The sequence below is a fragment of the Lepidochelys olivacea genome, assembly GCF_965140295.1.
Source record: "Lepidochelys olivacea isolate rLepOli2 genome assembly, chromosome: 25".
Lineage (NCBI taxonomy): Eukaryota > Metazoa > Chordata > Testudines > Cheloniidae > Lepidochelys > Lepidochelys olivacea.
Window position 1 is genome coordinate 5476274 of NC_140435.1, and position 20543 is coordinate 5496816.

The 20543-nt window shown below is 51.2% G+C and overlaps 1 protein-coding gene across 1 annotated transcript in view; it reads left to right on the top strand.

Annotated features, from left to right (window-relative positions):
* The first annotated feature begins 1604 nt into the window (after positions 1-1604).
* The window catches only part of LOC311513175 (heterogeneous nuclear ribonucleoprotein M-like), a 34340-nt gene continuing 15401 nt past the window's right edge, over positions 1605-20543 (top strand). Inside the window, exon 1 of the mRNA XM_084614831.1 lies at positions 1605-1773. Coding sequence (XP_084470957.1) covers positions 1682-1773 — 92 coding nt within the window. The 5' untranslated portion in view covers positions 1605-1681. The remainder of the gene's footprint in view (positions 1774-20543) is intronic.

A 20543-nucleotide genomic window follows, 5' to 3' on the forward strand; every position in this document is an offset into this window, starting at 1 on the left:
CATGCTGCTTTCATGCAGGCAGGGATCCTCCGGGGCCCAGTGAGGCGGGCGGTGGGGTGAGGCAGGTGGGGGCCGGGGGCGGCTCCAGGCAGGGCTGGGGGAGAGACCCAGTTCCAAACATTGGTGGAGCAGGGCCCCCAACCCTGGTGCCTGGGCACCACAGGTCCATACAACGTGCCGCCCCTGGGGGCGGGAGTGATAAAGGGTTGTCATCCTTGTCGTGTGAGCTCAGGCCCCAGAACTGTCCCCGGCCCACCCTGATGGAGGGACTCACCCTCAACGCAACGGCGCTGGCTAGGCAGGGGACATGGGTTCCAAAGCCCGGTGAATTGAAAGGACGAGTGAATGGGCTGCGTAAGGGCTCTAGAACCTCTTTGAGCTTTTCTCTCGCCACAGAATAACGAAAGAGCTGGCTGCGGCTCGGCTGAGCGTCCCGTCACACGCTACAGCGCTGAACTCCCCCATACCGAGGTCGAGGTCTTAGAGAGACTTGGGGACAGCGTGCACCAGCGCCCCCCAGCAGCTAAAGTCACCGAGAGCTGCCTTCGGGGGAGCCCTGAAGCCATCCTGGCGTGGTCTGGTGGAGAGGGCCGGAGCCCGCAGGCAGGTGTGCGGTGGGGGAACAGCTGTTTGTCTGGCCCCTGGCTCAGCGCCATGCCCAGTCCGACCCCCCATAGCCACCGGCCCGATCCCGGACACGGCCCCCCCAGCCCCGCACGACCCCCCGCAGCCACCGGCCCGATCCCGGACACGACCCCCCCAGCACCACACGCCCAGCCCGACCCCCCGCAGCCACCGGCCTGACCCCCAGACACGGCCCGACCCCCAGACACGGCCCCCCCAGCCCCGCACGCCCAGCCCGACCCCCCGCAGCCACCGGCCTGACCCCCAGCCCCGGCCCCCCCAGCCCCGCACGCCCAGCCCGACCCCCCGCAGCCACCGGCCCGACCCCGGACACGGCCCCCCAGCACCGCACGCCCAGCCCGACCCCCCGCAGCCACCGGCCTGACCCCGGACACGGCCCCCCCAGCCCGACCCCCCATAGCCACCGGCCTGACCCCGGACACGGCCCCCCAGCACCGCACGCCCAGCCCGACCCCCCGCAGCCACCGGCCCGATCCCGGACACGACCCCCCCAGCACCACACGCCCAGCCCGACCCCCCGCAGCCACCGGCCTGACCCCCAGACACGGCCCGACCCCCAGACACGGCCCCCCCAGCCCCGCACGCCCAGCCCGACCCCCCGCAGCCACCGGCCCGACCCCCGGACACGGCCCCCCAGCACCGCACGCCCAGCCCGACCCCCCGCAGCCACCGGCCTGACCCCCAGCCCCGGCCCCGCACGCCCAGCCCGACCCCCCGCAGCCACCGGCCTGACCCCCGGATACGGCCCCCCCAGCACCCCCGACCCCCCGCAGCCACCGGCCCGACCCCGGACACGGCGCCGCCGCCACCAGCAGCAGCAGCAGAGACTTCAGGCCCCGGCGCCGCCCCGGGTCTCGCGCCCCCACCGCTCTCGTCTCGCGCCGAGCCCGGGAACGGCCCCCCGACGTCAGCGTCCCGAACCACGTGGCCGCAGGGGGGCGCTGCCGCCAGGGGCGCGGCCCCGCCCCTTTCCCGGCGTGCTCCGGGGCACGGCGCGGGGCGGCCGCTGCTTGCACAAAGGGGCTGCGCGGAGGAAATGGCGGCCGTGGGGACTGAGGGCAGCGGCAAAATGGAGGAGACGGCGGCAGCCAACGGGGCAGGCAGCGCCGGGGACGGGCCGCCCAAGAGGTGAGGCGCCGCCGGCGGAACCCGGTCCCCACGGGGCTCGGCCCCGGGCGTGTTGCGGGCGGCTGCCTGGCCGGGCGAGCAGGAGGCCGCGTCCCCGCGTGTGGGGGCCGGGGCCTCGGGCCGGCGCGGCTGCGGGCGGGGGGCTCGGTGGACGGAAGGAACCGGTGCTGGAAGTGGCGGCCTGGCTGAGGGGCGGCGTGGGGCCCGGCGGAATGGGGGTGTAGGAGCAGGGGCAGTGCGGGAGGCTGGGGGTCTGGCTGGGTGTGGGTACTGGGGGGGTGGAGTAGGATGGCATGGGTGCGGGAGGCTGGGGGTCTGGGTGTGGGTACTGGGGGGTGGGGTAGGATGGCATGGGTGCGGGAGGCTGGGGGTCTGGCTGGGTGTGGGGGCTGGGGGGTGGGGTAGGATGGCATGGGTGTGGGAGGCTGGGGGTCTGGCTGGGTGTGGGTACTGGGGGGTGGGGTAGGATGGCATGGGTGCGGGAGGCTGGGGGTCTGGGTGTGGGTACTGGGGGGTGGGGTAGGATGGCATGGGTGCGGGAGGCTGGGGGTCTGGCTGGGTGTGGGGGCTGGGGGGTGGGGTAGGATGGCATGGGTGCGGGAGGCTGGGGGTCTGGGTGTGGGTACTGGGGGGTGGGGTAGGATGGCATGGGTGCGGGAGGCTGGGGGTCTGGGTGTGGGTACTGGGGGCTGGGGTAGGATGGCATGGGTGCGGGAGGCTGGGGGTCTGGGTGTGGGGGCTGGGGGGTGGGGTAGGATGGCATGGGTGCGGGAGGCTGGGGGTCTGGCTGGGTGTGGGGGCTGGGGGGTGGGGTAGGATGGCATGGGTGCGGGAGGCTGGGGGTCTGGCTGGGTGTGGGGGCTGGGGGGTGGGGTAGGATGGCATGGGTGCGGGAGGCTGGGGGTCTGGGTGTGGGTACTGGGGGGTGGGGTAGGATGGCATGGGTGCGGGAGGCTGGGGGTCTGGGTGTGGGTACTGGGGGCTGGGGTAGGATGGCATGGGTGCGGGAGGCTGGGGGTCTGGCTGGGTGTGGGGGCTGGGGGGTGGGGTAGGATGGCATGGGTGCGGGAGGCTGGGGGTCTGGGTGTGGGTACTGGGGGGTGGGGTAGGATGGCATGGGTGCGGGAGGCTGGGGGTCTGGCTGGGTGTGGGGGCTGGGGGGTGGGGTAGGATGGCATGGGTGCGGGAGGCTGGGGGTCTGGGTGTGGGTACTGGGGGGTGGGGTAGGATGGCATGGGTGCGGGAGGCTGGGGGTCTGGGTGTGGGTACTGGGGGCTGGGGTAGGATGGCATGGGTGCGGGAGGCTGGGGGTCTGGCTGGGTGTGGGGGCTGGGGTAGGATTACGTGGGTGTGGGAGGCTGGGGGTCTGGCTGGCTGAGGGCACGGGGGCTGGGGTAGGATGGCGTGGGTGTGGGGGTCTGGCTGAATGTGTGCAGTGGGGGGTGGGGTTGGATGGTGTTGGCGTGCTTTTCCTTCCTCACAAGGTTAGCTTGCTGCATTTTTATTTAAAAAGAAAAGTGTTTATGGGCATTGCTTGGGGTGCTGTCCTCTTAGGCTTGTTACCTTTTCCTGATGCTTGTCCTGTTAGATTACTTGATTATATAGCTATTTTGCCTGTTTTTGGTTAAGTGGCATGGCTGAGGCAGCTGGGGATGTTAAATTGAGACCTGTGTTTCATGCAGTGCAGTAATGTCATTAGGGTCTCATGTTTTTGGTCTCTAAGATCAGGTGGGATCTTAATAAATCCCTACTCTTCATTATTGAGCCTACTAAGCAGGTTTGGGACTTCAGATCAGCTTCTTGGTATCTGGACATTGTTCCCTGGCTGGAGGGTGAAGCAGAAGAGTCATGGTGCTGACAAATTCTCTTGCTCCCATCTTGACGTAAAGGAGGGTGCAGGTCTTGGTGTCTGTGATGAAGCGGGACTGTTCTTAATGTTTCCTTTGAATATTGTGGGGGTGCCTCAGTTTCCCCTATGGCAGTTCTTAAGTATCTAGGTGGTGGGATAAGGGTGTATGATTGTTGCAGAGCCCTGGAGGGCAGGTGTGTGCAGGGGTCTGGACACAGAGAATGGCCGACACCCTGTTTCCTGGCAACTGATGGCCTGGGTCCTTCCCCCACTGCAAGGTGAGAGCTACAGGGTTGGAGAACAAAGGAATCTGGTGACTTCCTGGCCCAGGAAAGAGACACAGCCTAGAGGAGGAGGAGGGGCTGGAGGGGGAGTCAGTTTGGGGCTGGCAGGGGACATGGAGTGAAGTGCAGACGTGGTTGTCTGGCTCACTGCCTCCCAAAATGGACCCAGCTGAGGGGTCCTGTTCTCTGCACGTACAGACTCTGTGTTAGACCGTGTTCCTGTCGTCTAATAAACCTTCTGTTTTACTGGCTAGCTGAGAGTCACGTCTGACTGTGGAATTGGAGGGCAGGACCCTCTGGCTTCCCCAGGACCCCGCCTGGGTGGAGTTGCTGTGGGAAGCACACGGAGGGGCAGAGGATGCTGAATGCTCCGAGGTCAGACCAAGGAAGGTGGAAGCTGTGTGTCCTGTAGACAGTCTGCTCACAGACAGGAGACTTCCCCGGAGTCCTGACTGGCTTCGTAGGGAGCAGTTCCAGAACATCGCCTGGGGACTCCGTGACAGTGTCTACTGCTAGTATTTCTTCTGTGGTGTTGTCTTGGTATCAGGGACTGTGGAAGCTGTGCTAGTAACCTCTGATTCTTCCTCCACTAGGAAGACTGAGGAATGCATACTCATGTGCCTCCATATGTCATATTCAGTCAAGCCTAGCTGCTACCAGTTATTTTGTAGGCTTCAGCATCAGGAAAAGTGAGATGCTGGTTCTCAGTGAATGGCCCTATTGCTGTTAGAGATGCAGCTTGTGCCATGGTTTGCTGATGCCTTGAATCAGTCAGGCCTTATTATCCTAGCATTATTGAGTTAGACCATAATAAGGGTCATTACTCTTAAACACAGAGGCAAAGTAAATACTGTTTATCTCTGGGGTTTAAAATGTATAGATTCCTATACCAAACTCATCACCATACTATCTGAGCACCTTCCAATAGTGCATTTAGCAATACAACTAATATCTGCAATGTGTTGTGTTCTCACATCCTCTCTTGAGGGAGAGAAGTGTGTGCAGTGGTGTGTCTTGTTTTAGAATTCTTTTAATATGTATATACACATAATTTCTATTTTTGCTAAACAAGGGATGGTTAAAGTGATGTACCTTGCACTTTGAGTGGAAGGTTCGGAGGTATGTGACAGTCCTTAATTCCTGTGAGAGTTCATTCTAGTCTTGGGTCAGCCACTGAGTTCTGTCTCATGCATAGATTACTCCTGAGGGAATTCTGTGCTAAAAAATTAAAAGTACTGCTCTCAGTATTTTAAAATTTTGTAGAACTCTGTATTTTATTTACCAAAACATAATATAATCACATTTTCAATTATTTAAAATACCCATCAGAAAGTATGTTTGTAACAATACAAACAATAAAAAGATTCAGGAAATGTCTTTTGATAAATAGATTCCTTACTAGGTATATTAGCACATCTCTATGGTTCCACAGTGAGACAGAGTGACAGTCATGCATACCCAGCCCTGCCCCCCTCATCCAGGTGTCGGGCAAGCAGGCCCAGCCTGGCAGGATCCAAATGTGGAGGGGCTTAGTGTGTGTAGGGGGATCGAGGTGTGGGATGAATTCTTTATGGGGCAGTCTTGGTGTGGGTGGCTTGGTGGAGGATCTCCATGTGAGGTGAATCTGGAAGTATTAGGGCTTGTTGAAGGTGCAGGGGGAATGAGAATTCCTGGGGCGTGGATCCAAGTGAAGGTGGTTGGGGCTCAGTTGGGGGCAGGGGGGGAGGAGGATGAGGCTTGGCAGGGGGGTCTAGGTACAGTGGGGGGTCTGGATGGGGGTTGGACAGATGAGGGGCAGCTCCCCCATACAGTGACCCCTTCCCCTGTGGCTGGGAGCAATGGGGTCAGGAAGTGGGTGTGTGTGTGAAGAGCTTTCTGAAGTTGGGGAGGTTCCTGGAGGTGGGTCTGACCTGACCCCAGGAGCAGACGAAGTCCTGTCACTGTCTCTCCTCTCCTCTCCCCCCCTCCCCCCCCAGCCTCCTGAGGTGGTGATTTACATCTCCCCCAGCTGCTCCTGATGCCCAGACCAGATGTGCCCCCTTCTCCCCCGACTGCTGCTTGGAAGGTGCATGTGAATCAATTTATCTGCGGGGGACATTAATTCTGTGCTTGTGTAGTGATGGAGAATTCCCCTAGGAGTAATAAGTCACCTTCCCTTATTGTAGAAAATTCACTTGTTCCTGAGGAGTGAAGTGGTTGAGAATAGTCTTCATCTTAGACCTTTAGAGCAACCTCTTAGATATACTGGGCCCAGGCCATCAAATTCCTTGAGGATAAGGACAGAGACCTTGAACTTGATTTGATATTCTATGAGAAGCCAGTGCAGGGAGCAGAGGACAGGTGTGATGTATTAATGGGAGCCACTGTTTCTGAGGAGATTGTGACAGCATTCTTTATCAGTTGGAGTTCTCGAAGTGTGGAATACTGCATGCCCAACTATATTGCATTGCTGTAGTCCAGCTGAGAAGTAACAAGTGTTAATAATGGACACTAGATGATCATGATGGTCCCTTCTGGCCTTAAAGTCTGAGACCAGTTTGCCTAGTGGCTGCGTGCAGATGTTGAATAGGAATGGGGAGAGATCCTTGTGTTTTCTGCCATTGACTCTTGAGTTTTCATCCATCTTTTCATATGGTCCAGGGTGTCAGAAAACTAAGGAGATCTGTGTGTGTGTGATAGAGAGGAAAGGTAGCCAAGTCTAGCACATAATTTGTCAGATCCTTGACTCCTTGTCCTGTTGGTGGAGAACAGCTGTCGTTTGGAATTTGGAGTCCATGAGTTCTTATGGTTGAAATAAGATCATGGGACTGTCTTGTTGCCTTGGAGCTGGAAGAGCTCTGACCATTGACTCCGGGCTTTCTGGCCTACCATAAATTTATGGCAACCAAAATTTGGTTTGTAAACAGCTGTCATCTCAGTCTTAGGGGCTCAGTAAAACAGGAAGATGAGTATGTGGAGGATGAGCCAGAAACAATTCTTTCATCTTTGTCCCCACCAGAAAAGCAGCTAGTGCTTCCCCTTCTAGTGATATGCTTTTCTGAGGCCTTAGACATAGGGTATGTCTACACTACGGAATAAGGTCAAATTTATAGAAGTCGGTTTTTTAGAAATCGGTTTTATATATTCGTGTGTGTCCCCCCACAGAAAATGCTCTAAGTGCATTAACTCGGCGGAGTGCTTCCACACTACCGAGGCTAGAGTCGACTTCCGGAGCGTTGCACTGTGGGTAGCTATCCCACAGTTCCTGCAGTCTCCGCTGCCCATTGGAATTCTGGGTTGAGATCCCAATGCCTGATGGGGCTAAAACATTGTCGCGGGTGGTTCTGGGTACATATCGTCAGGCCCCCGTTCCCTCCCTCCCTCCATGAAAGCAAGGGCAGACAATCGTTTCGCGCCTTTTTTCCTGAGTTGCCGTGGTATGGCGTCTGCACAGGTAAGCATGGAGCCCGCTCAGGTAACCGTCACGCTATGTCTCCTGGGCGCTGGCAGACGCGGTATGGAATTGCTACACAGTAGCAGCAACCCCTTGCCTTGTGGTAGCAGACGGTACAGTACGACTGGTAGCCGTCATCGTCATGTCCGAGGTGCTCCTGGCCACGTCGGCTGGGAGCGCCTGGGCAGACATGGGCGCAAGGACTAAATTTGGAGTGACTTGACCAGGTCATTCTCTTTAGTCCTGCAGTCAGTCCTATTGAACCGTCTTATGGTGAGCGGGCAGGCGATACGGACTGCTAGCAGTCGTACTGTACCATCTTCTGCCGAGCAGCCATTTAATGTGGATGGCATGCAGTCCTTCTGCACCGTCTGCTGCCAGCCAAAGATGTAAAAGATAGATGGAGTGGATCAAAACAAGAAATAGACCAGATTTGTTTTGTATTCATTTGCTTCCCCCCCTCCCCTGTCCAGGGGACTCATTCTTCTAGGTCACACTGCAGTCACTCACAGAGAAGGTGCAGCAAGGTAAATCTAGCTATGTATCAATCAGAGGCCAGGCTAACCTTCTTGTTCCAATAAGAACGATAACTTAGGTGCACCATTTCTTATTGGAACCCTCCGTGAAGTCCTGCCTGAAATACTCCTTGATGTAAAGACACCCCCTTTGTTGATTTTAGCTCCCTAAAGCCAACCCTGTAAGCCGTGTTGTCAGTCGCCCCTCCCCCCGTCAGAGCAACGGCAGACAATCGTTCCGCGCCTTTTTTCTGTGCGGACGCCATACCAAGGCAAGCATGGAGGCCGCTCAGCTCACTTTGGCAATTAGGAGCACATTAAACACCACACACATTATCCAGCAGTATATGCAGCACCAGAACCTGGCAAAGCGATACTGGGCGAGGAGGCGACGTCAGCGCGGTCACGTGAGTGATCAGGACATGGACACAGATTTCTCTGAAAGCATGGGCCCTGCCAATGCATGCATCATGGTGCTAATGGGGCAGGTTCATGCTGTGGAACGCCGATTCTGGGCTTGGGAAACAAGCACAGACTGGTGGGACTGCATAGTGTTGCAGGTCTGGGACGATTCCCAGTGGCTGCGAAACTTTCACATGTGTAAGGGCACTTTCATGGAACTTTGTGACTTGCTTTCCCCTGCCCTGAGGCGCATGAATACCAAGATGAGAGCAGCCCTCACAGTTGAGAAGCGAGTGGCGATAGCCCTGTGGAAGCTTGCAACGCCAGACAGCTACCGGTCAGTTGGGAATCAATTTGGAGTGGGCAAATCTACTGTGGGGGCTGCTGTGATGCAAGTAGCCCACGCAATCAAAGATCTGCTGATATCAAGGGTAGTGACCCTGGGAAATGTGCAGGTCATAGTGGATGGCTTTGCTGCAATGGGATTCCATAACTGTGGTGGGGCTATAGACGGAACCCATATCCCTATCTTGGCACCGGAGCACCAAGCCGCCGAGTACATAAACCGCAAGGGGTACTTTTCGATAGTGCTGCAAGCTCTGGTGGATCACAAAGGACGTTTCACCAACATCAACGTGGGATGGCCGGGAAAGGTGCATGATGCTCGCATCTTCAGGAATTCTGGTCTGTTTCAAAAGCTGCAGGAAGGGACTTTATTCCCAGACCAGAAAATAACTGTTGGGGATGTTGAAATGCCTATATGTATCCTTGGGGACCCAGCCTACCCCTTAATGCCATGGCTCATGAAGCCGTACACAGGCAGCCTGGACAGTAGTCAGGAGCTGTTCAACTACAGGCTGAGCAAGTGCAGAATGGTGGTAGAATGTGCATTTGGACGTTTAAAGGCGCGCTGGCGCAGTTTACTGACTCGCTTAGACCTCAGCGAAACCAATATTCCCACTGTTATTACTGCTTGCTGTGCGCTCCACAATATCTGTGAGTAAGGGGGAGACGTTTATGGCGGGGTGGGAGGTTGAGGCAAATCGCCTGGCTGCTGGTTACGCGCAGCCAGACACCAGGGTGGTTAGAAGAGCACAGGAGGGCGCGGTACGCATCAGAGAAGCTTTGAAAACCAGTTTCATGACTGGCCAGGCTACGGTGTGAAAGTTCTGTTTGTTTCTCCTTGATGAAACCCCCCACCCCTTGGTTCACTCTACTTCCCTGTAAGCTAACCACCCGCCCCTCCTCCCTTCAATCACCGCTTGCAGAGGCAATAAAGTCATTGTTGCTTCACATTCATGCATTCTTTATTCATTCATCACACAAATAGGGGGATGACTACCAAGGTAGCCCAAGAGGGGTGGTGGAGGAGGGAAGGAAAATGCCGCACAGCACTTTAAGCACAGCACTTTAAAAGTTTACAACTTTAAAATTTATTGAATGACAGCCTTCTTTTTTTTTGGGCAATCCTCTGTGGTGGAGTGGCTGGTTGGCCGGAGGCCCCCCCACCGCGTTCTTGGGCATCTGGGTGTGGAGGCTATGGAACTTGGGGAGGAGGGCGGTTGGTTACAGAGGGGCTGCAGTGGCAGTCTGTGCTCCAGCTGCCTTTGCTGCAGCTCAACCATACACTGGAGCATACTGGTTTGGTCCTGCAGCAGCCTCAGCATTGAATCCTGCCTCCTCTCATCACGCTGCCACCACATTTGAGCTTCAGCCCTCTCTTCAGCCCGCCACCTCTCCTCCCGGTCATTTTGTGCTTTCCTGCACTCTGACATTATTTGCCTCCACGCATTCGTCTGTGCTCTGTCAGTGTGGGAGGACAGCATGAGCTCGGAGAACATTTCATTGCGAGTGCGTTTTTTTCTTTCTAAGCTTCACTAGCCTCTGGGAAGGAGAAGATCCTGTGATCATTGAAACACATGCAGCTGGTGGAGGAAAAAAAAAGGGGACAGCTGTATTTAAAAAGACACATTTTATAAAACAGTGGCTACACTCTTTCAGGGTAAACCTTGCTGTTAACATTACATACATAGCACATGTGCTTTCGTTACAAGGTCGCATTTTGCCTCCTCCCACCGCGTGACTACCCCCTCAACCTTCCCCCCTCCCTGTGGCTAACAGCGGGGAACATTTCTGTTTAGCCACAGGCAAACAGCCCAGCAGGAATGGGCTCCTCTGAGTGTCCCCTGAAGAAAAGCACTCTATTTCAACCAGGTGACCATGAATTATATCTCACTCTCCTGAGGATAACACAGAGAGATAAAGAACGGATGTTGTTTGAATGCCAGCAAACATACACTGCAATGCTTTGTTCTACAATGATTCCCGAGTATGTGTTACTGGCCTGGAGTGGTAAAGTGTCCTACCATGAAGGACACAATAAGGCTGCCCTCCCCAGAAACCTTTTGCAAAGGCTTTAGGACTAAATCTAGGAGAACCGCAAATGCCAGGGCAAAGTAATCCTTTCACATGCTTGCTTTTAAACCATGTATAGTATTTTAAAAGGTACACTCACCAGAGGTCCCTTCTCCGCCTGCTGGGTCCAGGAGGCAGCCTTGGGTGGGTTTGGGGGGTACTGGCTCCAGGTCTAGGGTGAGAAACAGTTCCTGGCTGTCGGGAAAACCGGTTTCTCCGCTTGCTTGCTGTGAGCTATCTACAACCTCAACCTTCTCCTCCTCATCATCTTCTTCGTCCCCAAAACCTGCTTCCATATTGCCTCCATCTCCATTGAAGGAGTCAAACAACATGGCTGGGGTAGTGGTGGCTGAACCCCCTAAAATGGCATATAGCTCATCATAGAAGCGGCATGTTTGGGGCTCTGACCCAGAGCGGCTGTTCGCCTCTCTGGTTTTCTGGTAGGCTTGCCTCAGCTCCTTCAGTTTCACGCGGCACTGCTTCGGGTCCCTGTTACGGCCTCTGTCCTTCATGCCCTGGGAGATTTTGACAAAGGTTTTGGCATTTCGAAAACTGGAACGGAGTTCTGATAGCACGGATTCCTCTCCCCAAACAGCGATCAGATCCCGTACCTCCTGTTCGGTCCATGCTGGAGCTCTTTTGCGATTCTGGGACTCCATCATGGTCACCTGTGCTGATGAGCTCTGCATGGTCACCTGCAGCTTGCCACGCTGGCCAAACAGGAAATGAGATTCAAAAGTTCGTGGTTCTTTTCCTGTCTACCTGGCCAGTGCATCTGAGTTGAGAGTGCTGTCCAGAGCGGTCATAATGGAGCACTCTGGGATAGCTCCCGGAGGCCAATACCATCGAATTGTGTCCACAGTACCCCAAATTCGAGCCGGCAACGTCGATTTAAGCGCTAATCCACTTGTCAGGGGTGGAGTAAGGAAATCGATTTTAAGAGCCCTTTAAGTCGAAATAAAGGGCTTCATTTTGTGGACGGGTGCAGGTTTACATCGATTTAATGCTGCTAAATTCGACCTAAAGTCCTGGTGTAGACCAGGGCTTAGAACTCACTGATTCAGCAAAAAAAAGCCCATGGATTTCTTATATTCGGCAGAACAAGCAATTGGGGATGTGACCACTTACATGTGGCTCACTACCCCCCAGGTCTTTCCTCTTCCCTCACTCTCCCCTCCCATTTATAACCAAGCACACCAAGCTTTTCTCAAGGACCGAATTTGAATATTTTCACTTTTATGATTTTTTTAGCTCTGATAGTGACTAGAGCCTCTTGTGATGTAAGCTTAGTTTTTGGCCACTTCGCAGGTGAGACTTCGCAGTTATTGAGCAGCGATGGCAAGATGACTGCCTTCAGTGAGACACGCTGCTTTATAAATAAGGACATCCACTACTTTTTGGTTAGAGAAGCAGAGTTCTTCCTGACTTCATGTGAGACTGAACTTTTTTCCAGAGGGAGGTGTTCTGCCTCTAGGGGCAGGTCGTCAGTTGGATAAAGCTCCATACAGCAAAGTTGAGTCAAGATGTGAAAGGCACAGTCACTGAATATGTCTCCCACCTTGTCCAGGAGAAGGACTCTACCAATACTCCTTTCTAACCTTTGGTGTCTTCACCACCAGGTTTTCATGAAACAGCTGTCTGTGGCAACGGGCTTTCTTGGATGTCTGGATATTTGTATCTGACTGTAGCTAGCACACACTGCAAGATGTACCTCAGGCCAGCCAGGTCTACACTCAGAAGTTAAGTTGACCCAGCTACATTGTTCAGGGGTGTGAAAAATCCACACACTTGAATGACATAGTTAAGCCAACCTAACCCTTGGAGTAGATAGTGCTAGGTTGCCGGAAGAATTCTTCCATTGCCTAGTTACCTCCTCTTGGGGAGGTGTGGGAAAGTGTTTACACTGAAGTGCTACAATGGCATAGATCCAGCGCTGCAGCTGTGCCACTGTAGCATTTCAAGTGTAGACAAGCCCTCAGAAAAGTGTGTAAAGCATCCTGAGTCCTTAGGGTTTGCCTAAACAAGTCCACTCTCATTCCACCACAAAATGCTGAATTCACTGGAGCCTTAAGAGGCTCCATAGCTGAAAAGCTTGCTTAAGAGGATTTTTCATACCATTAGGGAGACCGTGTCCTTTGAGAGGTTCCCATTGTAAACCTGTAGCTTTTTTTTTCTACAGGTGGTAAGCCTTGTGTTCATGTGACTCTATTTGCCAGGCTACATCTTGGGAGTCTGCATGGTGTACTGCCTTAACCACTTGGATACCTGGGCCACAGTACCTCAGAATATTAAAGATTCTCTTCTGTTCAGGATGAAAGAGGAACATTGCTATTGGGGTTTCCATCTTACCTACCTCACTGGCTTTTTTGCAGTATTGGTCATGTCTCAGGGTGGTTGGAGGTACTCAAACTCGCCTTGGGGTGTCCACTATGGCTTGTTCTTCCAAGATTTGGGGATTCATGGGGACAGTTCTTAAAGGAAAATAACTCTTAAATACCATAGTTACTGACCTTTTTAGACTGCCCAAATGGATCCCTGCTCATGTTCCCCACTTCAGAGCATCAGGTTAGATTCCTAAATCACTTGAAAGAAAGTAGTTGAAGCCACTTCCTTGAGGTTGGTTGTCCGAACAGACATTGGTTTCTAGGAGAGCTGAGCATGTGTAACATGATTGTGCTCACCCAAAGAATTTGGATTCCTATAGTCAATCGTCCTAAAAAAAACACACTGAGGTCTTGTCTACGCTACAGGGTTTTGTCAACACAAGTTACGCTGACAATCAAAAACCAGTATAATTACATCCCTTGTGCATGTTCATACAGTGCTCCTTCTGTCAGCAGAGCACGTGGACAATTGGTGTTCTAGCATTGATGGAGAGCAGTGCACTGTGGGTAGCTATCCCACTGTGCTACTCGCCACCTTCTGCAGCTACGAGTTGTGGGAGGTGGAATGGATCGCAGTGGATCATGGGTGTGGGTTCAGTGTCCCATAATGCAGTTTTTTCTGTCCCATCATTCCATGGGTTTCTGACCGCATTTTGCGGCATTTTTCAACAACCCCTCTTTACTGTGGGCCTGCCAACTCTGTCTGAAAGGATGGATCCTGCACTGCTCTCAACTGTTGTGGTCACTGTTATGAACCCATTGTGGCTCGTCATGCAGTATATGATGAGCACCCAATCTGAACAGGAATCAGAGGTTCCTGATCTGCTGTGTGCTATGGAAAGAAACACCAGATTACTTTTGGTATTCATGGAGCAGCTGCACATGGACTGTTGCTTTTCGACTGAGTGGTGGTATCGTAGTGTTATGTAGGTCTGGTATGACGAGCAGTGGCTGCAGAAAGAGCCACTTTTCTGGAACTTTGTGCGGAGCTTGTCCCAGCACTGTGGTGCAAGGACACCAAAATGAGAGCTGCCCTCTCGGTGGAGAAGTGCATGATGATCACTGTGTGGAAGCTGGCAACTCCAGACTTCTTCTGGTCCGTTGTGAATCAGTTTGGTGTTGGAAAGTTGACTGCTGGGGCTGTGTTAATACAAGTGTGCAGAGCCATAAATCACATTTTGCTGTGAAGGACTGACTCTCTTGGCAAAATCCATGAAATGATGGATGGCTTTGCAGCAATGGGTTTTCCTACCTGCAGCAAGGCGATAGATGGCATGCATATCCCAATTTTCATGTCGGACTGTCTTGCGATGGAGTACAATAGAAAATGGGTACTTCTCTATGGTATTGCGTATATGGTTTCAGTGACATCAATGTGGGGTGGTCCAGGAAAGTGCATGACGCACGCATCTTCAGGAACACTGGCCTGTACAGAAAGGCTCCCTTTCCAGACCATAAGATCCCAATGGGGGGATGTTGAAATGAACATAATGAACCTGAGACCTAGCGTACCCTATACTACCATGTCTCATGAAGCCTTACACGGGAAACCTGGACAGCCGCAAGGAGCGCTTCGACAATAGGCTGAACAGGTGCAGAATGATCGTAGAATATTCCTTTGGCAGATTAAAAGCACACTGGCATTTGCCTTTATGGCAGGTTAGACCTAAATGAGGAAAATATTCCCATGGTCATAGCAGCCTACTGTGTGTTCCATAATGTTTGTGAAGCTAAGGGTCAAAATAATTCTTTGAGGGGATCAACAAGCATGTGGACCAAGGGGATCCAGTGGATTTAGTGTACTTAAATTTTCAGAAAGCCTTTGACAAGGTCCCTCATGAAAGGCTCTTAAGCAAAGTAAGCTGCCACAGGATAAGAGGGAAGGTGCTGTCATAGATTGGTAACTGCCTAAAAGATAGGAAACAAAGGGTAGGTATACATGGCCAGTTTTCAGAATGGAGAGGTAAATAATGGTGTCCCCCAGGGGTTTGTTCTGGGACCAGTCCTATTCAACATATTCATAAATGATCTGGAAAAAGGGGTAAACAGTGAGGTTGCAAAATTTGCAGGTGATACAAAATTACTAAAGATAGTTAAGACCCAGGCAGACTGCAAAGAGCTACAAAAGGATCTCTCAAAACTGGGTGACTGGGCAACAAAATGGCAGATAAAATTCAATGTTGATAAATCCAAAGTAATACGCATTGGAAGGCATAATTCCAACTATACATATAAAATGATGGGGTCTAAATTAGCTGTTAGCACTCAAGAAAGAGATCTTGGAGTCATTGTGGATAATTCTCCAAAAACATCCATTTAATATGCAGCAGCAATCAAAAAAGTTAATAGAATGCTGGGAATAATTAAGAAAGGGATAGATAATAGGACAGAAAATGTTGCCTCTATATAAATCCATGGTATGCCCACATCTTGAATACTGTGTGCAGATGTGGTTGCCCCATCTCAAAAAAGATAGGAATTGGAAAAGGTTCAGAAAAGGGAAACAAAAATGATTAGGGGTATGGAACGGCTTCCGTATGAGGAGAGATTAATAAGACTGGGACTTTTCAGCTTGGAAAAGAGACGGCTAAGGGGAGATATGATAGAGGTCTGTAAAATCATGACTGGTGTAGCGAATGTAGATAAGGAAGTGTTGTTTACTACTACTCATAACACTCATAAGAACTAAGGGTCACCAAATGAAATTAATAGGCAGCAGGTTTTAAACAAATTAAAGAAAGTATTTCTTTATACAACTCACAGTCAACCTGTGGAACTCCTTGCCAGAGGATGTTGTGAAGGCCAAGACCATAACAGGGTTCAAAAAAGAACTAGATAAATTCATGGAGGATAGGTCCATCAATGGCTATTAGCCAGGATGGGCAAGGATGGTGTCCCTAGGCTCTGTTTGCCAGAGGCTGGGAATGAGTGACAGGAGATGGATCACTTGATGATTACCTGTTCTGTTCTTTCCCTCTGGGGCACCTGGCACCGGCCACTGTCAGAAGACAGGATACTGGCTAGATGGACCTTTGATCTGACCCAGTAGGGCCATTCTTATGTTCTTAAGTTTGCTCTGGAGTGCTGCGCAGAGGCAGCTTGCCTGGCAGCTGATTTTGAGTAGCCAGATACCAGGGCTATTAGAGAGTCACAGCTGGGGGCTGTTTGAATCAGGGAGGCTTTGAGGCACCTTTTTGACAATGAGCTCCAGTGATGTCTTTCTGTACAGCACTCTGCAATGCTTTAACGTGCCACCTTGCATGAAAATGTTGATGATTCCTGACTGATTTGTACTTAGCAAATGATCAAATGCCACTGTGTATTAATTTCAGCACCAACTACTGTGTGTAGGAGACAAAGATTGGTTATCTTTCAGAGTATATTTTTATTTAATAAAAATAAACACACTGTAACAATGCTTGTTCTGGTGGGACCCAACTGAGAGTGCCAATTCAGGACAAATTGCTTAAAGCAGGGCAGTTACAGCCCAAGGCTAGGGTTTTTCCACCTCTGAGGCAAACCAAACCAGCCAAACAGAGAAGACTTTGGTTTTACCCCACTAGCTAACCACAAGTCACACAAGCAGTTCCCTTAGCCACTCCAGTTTCCCAGTATCTCCACCAGTGCCCCTCGTTATGGGTACGAATGGTTATGAAAACCAATACCCTAGTAAAAGAATAATAGAATCATAGAATATCAGGGTTGGAAGGGACCTCAGGAGGTCATCTAGTCCAACCCCCTGCTCAAAAGCAGGACCCGTACCCAATTAAATCATCCCAGCCAGGGCTTTGTCAAGCTGCCAAAAAAGAAAAAAGGTTATCTTGATCCCAAAGGACCAAACCCCAGACGCAGGTCAATAAACAAATCAGATCTTGCCCACAAATCATGCTGTTGCCAATCCTTTAGAATCGAGAGGTTTATTCATAAAAGGAAAAAGATATAGACGAGAGCAAGAATTGGTTAAATGGAATCAATTACATACAGTAATGGCAAAGTTCTTAGTTCAGACTTGTAGCAGTGATGGAATAAACTGCAGGTTCAAATCAAGTCTCTGGAGTATATCCACAGCTGGGATGGGTCATCAGTCCTTTGTTTAGAGCTTCCATTTGCAGCAAAGTCCATCCAGAGGTAAGAAGCAGGATTGAAGACAAGATGGAGATGAGGCATTGGCCTTTTATAGTCTCTTGCCATGTGGTCTTTGCTTACTTTGTCCCAAGGATATGCTATCCAGCACATGACATAGAAAAACCTTAAAGTTCTGTCCACAGGCGGGTCCCTGCATGCCTTGCTGAGTCACAAGGTGTGTCTGCCTTCCCTCAATGGGTCAGTTCCCTCAATGGGTCAGTTGTATAGCTGATGGCCCTTAATGGGCCATCAGGCAGGCTTGGCAGAGCTGACACCAACTTGTCTGGGGTGTCACCCAGAATCATAGCATAAGTTTGAAATACAGACAGTATAGAGCCAGTATTCATAACTTCAACTGCAAAATGATACATATATACAGATAGCATAATTATAACCAGCCAATCATAACCTTACCATAGACACCTCACATGACAGCCTTTGTACAATATTTGTTGCAAATATATACCAGTGGTTCCAACAGCGATCTATACAGTTACAGATTCTGTCAGTAACATCTCTCTCACTCTCACACACATGACTTTGGGGAAGAGAGATAACCGCAAAGGGCAGTATAGGCTCTTATAGCTGTGTGTAAGTCCAGCTATCATTTTGGAAGATGTCTGAAGGGGTGGAATGAACGGGGTACTGAGAGAGCCCAGGAAGTTGCAAGGAATGTGTGGGAGGAATTTGGGGAGGGCATGAAAAGCAGTTCTGTATTGGCTGAGGGGGGGCTGAGCACACATGAATTGAGCCTGCAGCATGATTAGGGACTTCAACATCTCTTTTTGCTCTTCCATCACTTTTATCATCCGCTCATGGCCTATTAAAATTTGCTCCTGGCTCTTCTTTCTGTTCTGCCTGTCTATTTTATAATTTTCTTTTAAAGTCTCTCTCCATGCCCTGCGTTCTTGTTTTTTGACTTCTTAAGATTAAAGCACCTCTTGAAACATGTCCTCCTTGGCTGCCTCCTTATCTGGCAGAGGCACTCCACTGGTGTGTGGGGGAGGCCATGAAGGCCACATCTGCAGAACCACAAGAAACAATAAACTGAATCATGATTGTTAGTATACAGACCACATTGAATTGTTATAGTAAAATGCACCCCGTTTTTTTAACATAATCAGTTTCTCTGTCCTTTGGCAAGCACACAGCTTGGTGAACACCCTAAACGTGGTGAGTTTGGGCGTGGGAGGGAAGCAGGCGCTGAAGAGGGGGCAAAGGATTTTGAGCTTTTTTTTTTTTTTTTTTTAAAGATCACTACAGGCAACTAGGGACAATATTGTAAATTTTGCCATGATTTGCCACAGGCAGGGGTCATTGAAACTAATACCTCACTCCTGAGGGTAAGTAAGGATGCATCTCCTGTGTGTGTGTGGCTTCAGACCAGGTCCCTGTGCTGCTCACCTTGGGATTGAGTCTGCTGTTCGCTGTCTCCAGCCCTGCTGAAGTATCCATGGTCCTCTTAACGGTGGAGGTGGGGTCGCCACTGAGAATGGCATTCAGCTCCTTAAAGAAGTGGCAGGTCTTTGGCACAGCACCAGAGTGACTGTTTGACTCCCTTGCCTTCTGGTATGCTTGCCTCAGCTCCTTTATCTTCAGACGGCACTGATGTATGTCCCATTTGTAGCCTGTATCCAACATGCCATGAGAAATCTGCCTGTACGTGTTGACGTTCCTACAGGTGGAGTGTAGCTGGGACCACATAGCTTCCTCCCTCCACTGTGACAGCAGATCCAATAACACAAGTGTGCTCCAAGTGTGAGAGTATTTGCTACGTGGAGCTGCCATGGTCATTTGGGAAGATGTGATGTGAGCTGTCCATGTCGAACAAACAGACGTGGAATTTCAAAAATTCCTGTGCCTTTAAAGGGGGAGAGGCAGAAGCCTGTGTACCTTGGTGCAGGGCAGTGGAGTTTGAACTGTTGACCAGAAAGGCCAGGATGAGCATTGTGGGACGACACCTGGAGACCATTTACAGTGATATTAACCAAGCATGGTGTCTACACTGACACTTTGTCAATATAACTTTTGCTGCAAAAAGCTCTATGCCTCTTGTCGAGGTGGTTTTATTTTGTCACAAAGCAGGAGAGTTTTGTCTATAGAAGGAGCATTGTAGTGTGTTCACCTCCACTGTTTTGGTCAACAAAAGCTGACTCTTTTTTGTCAAAACTCTGTAGTGTAGGCAAGGCCTATGGGTATGGCTACAGCTTTGAGCTTGAGATAGGAATGTCTCCTCAAGGTGGAATTTGTGTTAGTTCTGATCAAGCTGTCACACTAAAAATATCAGTGTAGCCATCGTGGCGGGCAGGACTAGCCGCTGCTCCTATATTTTTAGTGAGCTAGCTTCATCGGCTAACAGATACATCAAGTTGCAGTTTATACCTCAGATTGTAGACGTACCCTTACTGTGAGGGGAGGAGGAGTGTTTGCAGTCACAGGTACTGGGATTTGTCTTAGCAAATGAAGCCTTGCAGCTGTAAAACTGAAGCACTTGAGTTTTTATATGTATAAACTGGACTTGCGTGAAATGGGGGGGAAATGAAAGGTGCCTGGTCTAGTATTTGGAGTGGCTGAGGAGCTGATGAAGCAGTAGCTATGCCATCTAAAATTGAACACTCATGGTTTTTAAAAACTGCGACTGATGTTCCAGCTTGTGGAGAACACTCAAAGCTTTTCATACAAAGTAGGAATGTGGTGTCCAAAAGAAAGTTTTGAGCCCTACCCAAAGTTTAAAGGAGAATCCTAGAATATCAGGGTTGGAAGGGACCCCAGAAGGTCATCTAGTCCAACCCCCTGCTCAAAGCAGGACCAATTCCCAGTTAAATCATCCCAGCCAGGGCTTTGTCAAGCCTGACCTTAAAAACCTCTAAGGAAGGAGATTCTACCACCTCCCTAGGTAACGCATTCCAGTGTTTCACCACCCTCTTAGTGAAAAAGTTTTTCCTAATATCCAATCTAAACCTCCCCCACTGCAACTTGAGACCATTACTCCTCGTTCTGTCATCTGCTACCATTGAGAACAGTCTAGAGCCATCCTCTTTGGAACCCCCTTTCAGGTAGTTGAAAGCAGCTATCAAATCCCCCCTCATTCTTCTCTTCTGCAGGCTAAACAATCCCAGCTCCCTCAGCCTCTCCTCATAACTCATGTGTTCCAGTCCCCTAATCATTTTTGTTGCCCTTCGCTGGACTCTCTCCAATTTATCCACATCCTTCTTGAAGTGTGGGGCCCAAAACTGGACACAGTACTCCAGATGAGGCCTCACCAATGTCGAATAGAGGGGAACGACCACGTCCCTCGATCTGCTCGCTATGCCCCTACTTATACATCCCAAAATGCCATTGGCCTTCTTGGCAACAAGGGCA